At 44.7% G+C, this 10708-nt stretch overlaps 1 protein-coding gene across 1 annotated transcript in view; it reads left to right on the top strand.

Moving 5' to 3' along the window:
- Positions 1-10708, top strand: part of PGM2L1 (phosphoglucomutase 2 like 1) — a 145726-nt gene that overhangs the window by 116072 nt on the left and 18946 nt on the right. The window contains exons 8-11 of the mRNA XM_082244365.1: positions 1284-1381; positions 5253-5430; positions 6825-6918; positions 7173-7302. Coding sequence (XP_082100491.1) covers positions 1284-1381; positions 5253-5430; positions 6825-6918; positions 7173-7302 — 500 coding nt within the window. The remainder of the gene's footprint in view (positions 1-1283; positions 1382-5252; positions 5431-6824; positions 6919-7172; positions 7303-10708) is intronic.

The following is a 10708-nucleotide window of genomic DNA, read 5'->3' as shown; positions in this document are numbered from 1 at the left end:
AACATTACAGAGAACCTGTCACTTATCAAATATGACAATAAAAAAATTCTAATACATAAAAAAAAAAAAAAAATGTCTTGGTATGCTGATGCCTTAAGAGTTCCCTTCACTGGAACTAAGAGGCCAAACCCAACCCCTGAAAAATAACCCCACACCATAATCCCCCTCCACCAAATGATCTGGACCAGTGCACAAAGCAAGGTCCATAAAGACGTGAATGAGTGAGTTTGGGTGGAAGAACTTGACTAGGCTGCACAGAGTTCTGACCTCAACCTGATAGAACACCTTTGGGATGAATTGGAGCGGAGACTGTGAGCCAGACCTTCTCTCCAACATCAGTGCCTGACCTCACAAATGCGCTTCTGGAAGAATGGTCAAACATTCCCATAGACACTCCTAAACCTTGTAGACAGCCTTCCCAGAAGAGTTGAAGCTGTTATAGCTGCAAAGGGTGGGCCAACTCAATATTGAACCCTGCGGACCAAGACTGGGATGCCATTAAAGCTCATGTGCGTGTAAAGCAGGGGTCTTCAAACTATGGCCCTCCAGTTGTTCAGGAACTACAATTCCCATCATGCCTAGTCATGTCTGTGAATGTCAGAGTATTACAATGCCTCATGGGATATGTAGTTCCCCAACAGCTGCAGGGCCGTAGTTTGAGGATCCGTGGTGTAAAGGTTGGCGTCCCAATAATTTTGGTCATATAGTGTGGGTCAGTGCCAGAGTAAGTGTTTGTGTCAAAGGTCAGGTTCAGTATTTTTTTGGATAGGATTTATTTTTATTTTTTAATTTGTGTCAGTGGGATTTAGGTAGGATAAAAAAATATGTGCACTATTGTTTTTGAGCTGTACTACGGGTACAAAGAACAACTAACATATGTGGTATTGCTGGGATTGTCAGCAGCAGGACAATTTATTTTGGGTCATTCTTTTGGAGTAAGGTTATGTTAGTAACAAGAAATCTACAGCTACATAAAAAAAATTTTCTTTTACGATTTTGGGCCAGTTTTTCCTTTGATGATAAAGAAAAAATCAGAATATATCCATTACCATTTACCACCAAATGAAAGTCCAATTTGTCCTGAAAAAGCACCAATCCAGTTCCTATTTTCCTTACCGTTTGGCTTTCCCCGATCTGCTTCTCCTCTCTATGCTGTAACTTGCCCATCTGTGTCAGTTATATGCTTTTTTTTATCTTTGACTGTAGTTCTGTCTTAACGAGCTTGATTTCTTTATTTTTTTTATTTGGTTAACGGTGACATCCTCTCCCTTTTTTCCCCACAGGAGCTTTCTCTGAGGTTGGCGGAGAAGGAGAAGGCTCGGGTGGTGCTGGCTACAGACCCTGATGCTGATAGGCTGGCTGTGGCTGAACTACAAGACTCGTAAGTGCTTTATAGCCTCCCTTTTGTTCACAAATCTCGCTTTGTACAGACGATACTAAAAATAATAAAATGGATGAAATTACAAAAAAAGCTGCTGTACTCTGAGGGCCAATAAACCAAATCCCAATACAAGCCTATAACAAAATAGTGCAACACTAACAAATATAAAATACAAACCCAAATCCAAAAAAGTTGGGACACAAATTGTGAGTAAAAAAGGAATGGACTAATTTACAAATCTCATAAACTTATATTTTATTCACAATATAATCTAGATAACATATCAAATGTTGAAAGTGAGACATTTTGAAATGTCATTCCAAATATTGGCTCATTTTGGATTTCATGAGAGCTACACATTCCAAAAAAGTTGGGACAGGTAGCAATAAGAGGCTGGGAAAAGTTAAATGTACATATAAGGAACAGCTGGAGGACCAATTTGCAACTTATTAGGTCAATTGGCAACATGATTGGGTATAAAAAGAGCCTCTCAGAGTGTCAGTGTCTCTCAGAAGTCAGGATGTGCCGAGGATCACCAATTCTCCCAATGCTGCGGCGAAAAATAGTGGAGCAATATCAGAAAAGAGGTTCTCAGAGAAAAATTGCAGAGTTTGAAGTTATCATCATCTACAGTGCATAATATCATCCAAAGATTCAGAGAATCTGGAACAATCTCTGTGTGTAAGGGTCAGGGCCGGAAAACCATACTGGATGGCGGTGATCTTCGGGCCCTTAGACGGCACTGCATCACATACAGGAATGCTACTGTAATGGAAATCACAACATGGGCTCAGGAATACTTCCAGAAAACATGTCGGTGAACACAATCCACCGTGCCATTCGCCGTTGCCGGCTAAAACTCTATAGGCCAAAAAAGAAGCCATATCTAAACATGATCCAGAAGCGCAGGCGTTTTCTCTGGGCCAAGGCTCATTTAAAATGGTCTGTGGCAAAGTGGAAAACTGTTCTGTGGTCCGACGATTCAAAATCTGAAGTTCTTTTTGGAAAACTGGGACGCCATGTCATCCGGACTAAAGAGGACAAGGACAACCCAAGTTGTTATCAGCGCTCAGTTCAGAAGCCTACATCTCTGATGGTATGGGGGTGCATGAGTGCGTGTGGCATGGGCAGCTTACACATCTGGAAAGGCACCATCAATGCTGAAAGGTATATCCAAGTTCTAGAACAACATATGTTCCCATCCAGACGTCGTCTCTTTCAGGGAAGACCTTGTATTTTCCAACATGACAATGCCAGACCACAGACTGCATCAATTACAGCATCATGGCTGCGTAGAAGAAGGATCCGGGTACTGAAATGGCCAGCCTGCAGTCCAGATCTTTCACCCATAGAAAACATTTGGTGCATCATAAAGAGGAAGATGTGACAAAGAAGACCTAAGACAGTTGACTAGAAGCCTGTATTAGACAAGAATGGGACAACATTCCTATTCCTAAACTTGAGCAACTTGTCTCCTCAGTCCCCAGACGTTTGCAGACTGTTATAAAAAGAAGAGGGGAGGCCACACAGTGGTAAACATGGCCTTGTCCCAACTTTTTTTGAGATGTGTTGATGCCATAAAATTTAAAATCAATTTATTTTCCCCTTAAAATGATACATTTTCTCAGTTTAAACATTTGATATGTCATCTATGTTGTATTCTGAATAAAATATTGAAATTTGAAGCTTCCACATCATTGCATTCTGTTTTTATTCACAATTTGTACAGAGTTCCAACTTTTTTGGAATTGGGTTTGTATAAAAATAAAGGGAGAAAGATAAATCTGACATTTCTCTTTCTCCCTTTATTTTTATATTTGTTAGCGCTGCACTATTTTATTTGTACAGACAATAGCTAGGGAATAGAGAAAATTCTTAACCTAAATATAAAAATAACCATCCAATGCAGTGTGGATGCCAGACATTGGCCTCGCAGCACATTATGAGTTTTCTGCAGAGAGGCTACAACAGAAGCTGCCTGCTTTAAGATTCATTCTCTCTATATGAAACTTCATACAACCATCATACAGGCTTTTTAAAAAAAATTTCAGTAAAGCAGCTAAGGATAGTTAGTAAAGAGACCACTGCTTCCAAACAGAAAGGATCCTAATTTGCAGCATGCTGGCAGGGTAAAGGCTTTTCTACTAGCATGTCCCCTGCTGAGTCAGACCTACCGTTCTGCAATCTGCAAAGCTCATGCTCCCTGCTTAATTGTAGTGCTCTCTATGTGTCTCAGTGGGGGTGTGTTGGACCTCTGCAGAGAGACCACTGCTTCCAAACAAATCAAGGATCCTAATTTGCAACAGGCTGGCAGGGTAAAGGCTTTTCTACCAGCATGTCCCCTGCTGAGTCAGACCTACCGTTCTGTAACAAACAAACAAAGAGCTGGGGGGCACACCCTAAACATGCATTTCTAAAGCTGGTGCAGCTATGAACCAAGCAACATGCATATTTACAGAGAATAGCGCACACATGCAAAAAAAAAGACTATAAATATAAAGGCAATCAATAAAAATAGGGATTTGGTCCTACCATAAGGCCATATCGTGCTCAAGCCCACCACTACGTCAAAGTACCCCATTGTCAGTGGGTCCTACACTATCCATAAAAAGGAGGATGAATCCAGCCTCTCACCATTGGAGATACTTACTCCTTACTGGGAGAGATGGGCAACTGCACTATAAGGGACTCCTATATCTGCTTGCTAGTGGACACTGATAGAGTACAGGTGTGGGAGGGTGGGGTGCTCAACCCCAGAAGTCTGGTCAGACCGAATACATAACAAAGAGCTGGGGGGGGGGCACACCCTGAACATGCATTTCTAAAGCTGGTGCAGCTATGAACCAAGCAACACGCATATTTACAGAGAATAGCGCACACATGCAAAAGAAATGACTATCAAATATAAAGGCAATCCATAACCTACCATTCTGCATTCTGCAAAGCTTGTGCTCCCTGCTGGTTGTAGTACTCTTGGTCGGTCTCAGCAGTGGGGGTGTGTTGGACCTCTGCAGAGAGACCACTGCTTCCAAACCTGAAGCAAGGATCCTAATTTGCAGCATGCTGGCAGGGTAAAGGCTTTTCTACTAGCATGTCCCCTGCTGAGTCAGACCTACCGTTCTGCATTCTGCAAAGCTCATGCTCCCTGCTGATTGTAGTACTCTTGATTTTGTCTCGGTAGGGGTGTGTTGGACTTCTGCAAAGGGACCACTGCTTCCAAACAGAAATCAAGGGTCCTTATTTGTAGCATGCTGGCAGGGTAAAGGCTTTTCCTACTATTTTCGAAAGAAATTGAACCACAAAGCTTTGCAAACCTTTTTTGATTTGAAGCCTCTGATATGTATTTAGCTGATTTAGGGTCCTTTCATACTATGTGTGTTGAATGGTGTTTCTCAGCACTTGCTGAAGGCTAGTCACTGTAAGAGCACATAGAACATATTGAATTGGTACCTTTATTGCATACCAGTGGAAGCGCACGCCTTGCCAGGTCCTCTGCACTGACGTTTCATCCCACCCAGGGGATTAATGGTAGAGTCCCCTCTCCAACGCTTCCCCACTGGTCCTTCCTCCATCCTATCCAGTGATAAATACCTGGTGATTCTGGGTATGAGGGAGTACGTGGCTTGCATGGTATAGTGCAGTGATGGCGAACCTTGGCACCCCAGATGTTTTGGAACTACATTTCCCATGATGCTCAACTACACTGCAGAGTGCATGAGCATCGTGGGAAATGTAATTCCAAAACATCTGGGGTGCCAAGGTTTGCCATCACTGGTGTAGTGCATCTTTTAATACAAATCCGCAGTGGTGGTTCCTATATTTCTGTCTCCGGTGATGCCTTTACAAGATAAACCCCCTTTTTGTGTTGCAGAGGCCAATGGAAGGTGTTCACAGGGAACGAGCTGGCTGCTTTGCTTGGCTGGTGGATGTTCTTCTGCTGGCAGAAATCAGAAAAGAGATGTGAGGTGGGGGATGTGTATATGCTGGCCACCACCGTCTCCTCCAATATCCTGCAAGCCATCGCCAAACGTGAAGGCTTACACTATGAGGTGAGATGGGGGAAGACTAAGAGACCCTTCCTTAGACAATTCATTTCATCAGCATTCTTCCCATAAGATTATTTGTGCATTCAACAAATGTTATGCATGTTATTTACATGTAAAATCCTCCCTTGTGTAGACATCCAAAGGTCTTGAGAATGTTGCTGGGTGCTGCCATCTTGGATGTCAGCAGCCCCAGCAAACTCAGAGCTGTCACTCTGACACCATAGCAGTGGTCTCCAAACTGCATCCTGAGGGCATGATGTGGCCTTTTGCTTGCCTTTATCTGGCCACTATTTCTCCCATTATTATGAGGCATTGTGTCTCTTCTAGTTATATCAACAAGGGGGTATTAGTCCCCCCACTGATAACGTCAGGGAATTATTCCTTCCACTGACACCAATGATAGCCCTGCAAATTGCTCTCACTGACACCAATGATGGGGCTGCTATTCCTCCCATAGATACCAATGATGGGGGCACTATTCCTCCCACTGACACCAATGATGGGGCACTATTCCTCTCACTGACATCAATGATGGGGGCACTTTTCCTCCCACTGACATCGATGATGGGGGCACTATTCCTCCCACTGACACCAATGATGGGGCACTATTCCTCCCACTGACACCAATGATGGGGCACTATTCCTCCCACTGATACCAATGATGGGGCACTATTCCTCCCACTGACATTGATGATGGGGGCACTATTCCTCCCACTGACACCAATGATGGGGCACTATTCCTCCCACTGACATCGATGATGGGGCACTATTCCTCCCACTGATACCAATGATGGGCTCTATTCCTCCCACTGATACCAATGATGGGGCACTATTCCTCCCACTGATACCAATGATGGGGCACTATTCCTCCCACTGACACCAATGATGGGGCACTATTCCTCCCACTGACACCAATGATGGGGCACTATTCCTCCCACTGACACCAATGATGGGGCACTATTCCTCCCACTAATACCAATGATGGGGCACTATTCCTCCCGCTGATAGCAATGATGGGGCACTATTCCTCCCACTGACACCAATGATGGGGCACTATTCCTCCCATTGATACCAATGATGGGGGCACTATTCCTCCCATTGATACCAATGATGGGGCACTATTCCTCCCACCTACACCAATGATGGGGCACTATTCCCTCCACTGACACCAATGATGGGGCACTATTCCCTCCACTGGCACCAAAAATGGGGCACTAATCTCCCCCCAATTCTAAGATGGAGTATTGTTTACTGCTGCTTTTTTACTCTCACTGGCCACAGTCTGTCCTCCTTAATGTATGAAGGATAGTAAACTGGCCCCTTTGTTTAGAAAGTTTGGAGACCCCTGCTCTATAGTATTTCCAAAATAAAAGTAAGCCCGGCCTTTTCTCTCACAGGATACTCTGCCAGGATTTAAATGGATCGGAAACAGAGTAAAAGATCTCTTGGATAAAGGGAAAACTGTCTTGTTTGCATTTGAGGAATCAATAGGTGAGTCTTCATTGCTGACCTTATTATACTCTCACATCCCGTCCTTTATGTAATAAATGGAGTCCTGTTAGTTTTGGATATGTCTGATCGGGGATTGTGTCCCATAATTCCTTGGGCCACAATATCTGTTCTTTTCATCACACCTCTCTTGTACACTGTTATATTATTATATCCTTACCTAGCTCTGTCTCTGTCTGCTACCCTGTGACATATAAAGCATTGCTTTGGATAACTTCGCTCTATTTTTTCCTCAGGCTATATGTGCGGGACGGCTGTGCTGGACAAAGATGGAGTCAGCGCGGCGGCGGTGGTTGCAGAAATGGCCACTTATCTAGACAGCATCAATATGAGCCTAAATCAACAGCTTATCAAAATATATGAGATGTGAGTTCTATTCTTCACATGAAATCAGGCCGGAAACATTCATTAAATAAATAACATTTTAATAAATTATTTATTAAATCACATCATATGAATTAGGGCAACAGAAAGAACGCCAATAAAAAAAAAGCAAAGATATTCCAGACATAGTTGAGCCAATAATAAAGGTTGAACAATATTTTAAACTAGGGATGCACCGAATGTTCGGCGGCCGAACATTATTCGGCCGAAAATAGAAAAAATAGCACTTTCGGTGTTCGGCCGAATAAGTCAAAAGGCCGAATAATTTTGTGCCGAACAATAGGGCTGAACGATAGTCGATATGATATCGACTATCGTTCTGTGGCCGTAGGCGATATTCATATCGCCGAGGTCACGATATTTACATAGGCAGGGGGAAGGGACTCGGAGGAGGACTCACAGACTTCCGTGAAGCCGGGACACTTCAGCGGTAAGCATACATACATTACTCACTCGTGCACTGCAGCCCGCCCCACACATTCAGTGAGTCTTACTCTCCTCCCTAGTTTTTTCAATGGCACATTCAGGAAGCCAATCACGCCGTGATTAGCTGCACAGCGAACCAATCGCGCGTGCCTGCACACCTGATTGGTTCCGCTGTGCCGCTACTCACAGCGTGATTGGCTTCCTAAATGTGCCATTGAAAAAACTAGGGAGGAGAGTAAGACTCACTGAATGTGTGGGGCGGGCTGCAGTGCACGAGTGAGTAATGTATGTATGCGGCTGTGCTCCTTTCCAGGCTCCTACTAGTCCACCTCCAGCCTCCTACTACCACCACTATGAGAGACTGTCTGTCACTGTATAATCTGATCGAGTCCACACTGACACTGACTGACTGTCACTGAGTAATTGATGTTACCACATTAACCCTGACCTGCCCAGTGCCCTGTATCTGCAATTAAAATTTACAAGGCTGCCTGCATGCTTCCTGATTTCCATTCCCAGCATCCTTCCCAATCCCTACAGTGTCACTAACATTAACCCTATGGTACAAGGCTGCAGTGTGCACTGAATCCCATTCCCTACAGTAACATTTAGGGAGAGAGAGAGACATGAGAGGACGAGAGAGAGAGAGAGGGACACGAGAGGACAAGAGAGAGGACAAAAAATTGGCAAAATAAATGGAAAAAATGCGAAACACCGCGTTCGGTATTCGGCCTTCGGCCAAGCATTTCATTATTATTCGGCTTCGGCCAAGAATTTCATTTCGGTGCATCCCTATTTTAAACTGCATTTTTATTATTATTATTATACAGGATTTATATAGCACTTGTATTTTGTGTAATGCTTTACTACATGAGGGCAGGCGGTGCAGTTATAATACAATTCTATACAAGAAGAATTGGAGGGCCCGGTTAGAGTTTACTATTAGAGGCAGAGTCAGGTGATACCAGAGGTAATAATTATGGGGGATGAGCTGATGGAGTACTGTAATTAAAAAGATAGTTTTACTAGTTAGAAGCAGAAGAGGTTTCTCTAAAGAGATGAGTTTTCAGAGATGGCCTAAAGGCGGATAGAATAGGAGATTCTATTGCCATTACAGCTGAGTCCCTGTCAGAGTTATAGAAAAATTTCTCCTCTAGGTGGAATTTTATGGGCAATAAATATGTAATATAAAATCCATCAAAATTTTATTAAACAAATTCACAAAAAACAAATATTAAAAAGTGATGGAGCAGAAAGCTCCTAACATTAACAATAGTTACAACACATGACATAGTGCAATAAACCCCAAGTGGAGGGAATATCAAATGTGTTTCAAAATGTGATCTGAACTTGTAGTTCTATTCTTCATCAGGGACTATTCCCAACTCATAGGGGGAGAAAATCCAAATAACATCCTTCCTCTGATAAAGCAGTATAGAAATGCTTAGCCAGAAAGCAAGTGTCTCCAGAAAAACTCTAGGTCGTCATCAGCCGGATTAATCCCATATTTTCCTGTAGGACCGCGGGATACAAGAAATAGAGTCCCAAAAAGGAAGGGCGATACCCAAATCCCCCCTCCAAGATAGAGGATATCCGGGATAATGAGCAGGGCCCAAGGTAGCAAGTGTTTGTAATGCAAAAAAGTCAAAACCAATAAACGAAAAAAGAGCTCTTGCTGTATGGTGGAGAGGAGACGTCCTCTCTCCGTGGAGGCTCCAAGAAAGTAGACAGAGTTCCCCCTTACATCAGAGTCCCCACTTCAGAGTCCCAACCCCTTGTATCAATGTCCTTATCAGAGCTCCCCCTTACATCAAGGTCCCCAACAGAGCTCCCCCTTACGTCATGGTCCATATCAGAGCCCCCCTTTCATCAGTGTCCCCACCAGAGTCCCCCTTACAACAGTGTCAATGTCCGAGTCCCCATTATATCATTGTCCACGCTTACTGTTGTGAAGCGAGCAGGTGAGAAGCAGAGACTGCACATCGGCTGTGGAGGGGGAGAAGTAGAGGCTGTGCACATTAGCTGTGGAGGGGGAGAAGTAGAGGCTGTGCACATCAGCTGTGGAGGGGGAGAATTAGAGGCTGTGCACATTAGCTGTTTAGAGGGGAGAAGTAGAGGCTGTGCACATCAGCTGTGGAGGGAGAGAAGCAGAGGCTGTGTACATCAGCTGTGGAGGGGGAGAAGTAGAGGCTGTGCACATCAGCTGTGGAGGGGGAGAAGTAGAGGCTGTGCACATCAGCTGTGGAGGGGGAGACGCAGAGGCTGTGTACATCAGCTGTTGAGGGGGAGAAGTAGAGGCTGTGCACATTAGCTGTTTAGGGGGAGAAGTAGAGGCTGTGCACATCAGCTGTGGAGGGGGAGAAGTAGAGGCTGTGCACATCAGCTGTGGAGGGGGAGAAGTAGAGGCTGTGCACATCAGCTGTGGAGGGGGAGACGCAGAGGCTGTGCACATCAGCTGTTGAGGGGGAGAAGTAGAGGCTGTGCACATCTGCTGTGGAGGGGGAGAAGTAGAGGCTGTGCACATCAGCTGTTGAGGGGGAGAAGTAGAGGCTGTGCACATCTGCTGTGGAGGGGGAGAAGTAGAGGCTGTGCACATCAGCTGTTTAGGGGGAGAAGTAGAGGCTGTGCACAGATGTTGAGGGGGAGAAGTAGAGGCTGTGCACATTAGCTGTGGAGGGGGAGAAGTAGAGGCTGTGCACATCAGCTGTTGAGGGGGAGAAGTAGAGGCTGTGCACATTAGCTGTTGAGGGGGAGAAGTAGAGGCTGTGTACATCAGCTGTTGAGGGGGAGAAGTAGAGGCTGTGCACATTAGCTGTTGAGGGGGAGAAGTAGAGGCTGTGCACAGCTGTTGGGGGGGAGAAGCAGAGGCTGTGCACATCAGCTGCAGACCAGCCAAAATCTGTGGCCTGCATGCTGTAGTTTGGACACTGCTGGTATCTTAGGCCAGGTGGGACTGTGGGAC

This window comes from Pelophylax lessonae (assembly GCF_965119305.1).
Source record: "Pelophylax lessonae genome assembly, chromosome: 2".
In the NCBI taxonomy this organism is placed as follows: domain Eukaryota; kingdom Metazoa; phylum Chordata; class Amphibia; order Anura; family Ranidae; genus Pelophylax; species Pelophylax lessonae.
Note: the sequence above shows the minus strand (reverse complement) of the source record. Positions and strands in the feature narration are given on the sequence as shown.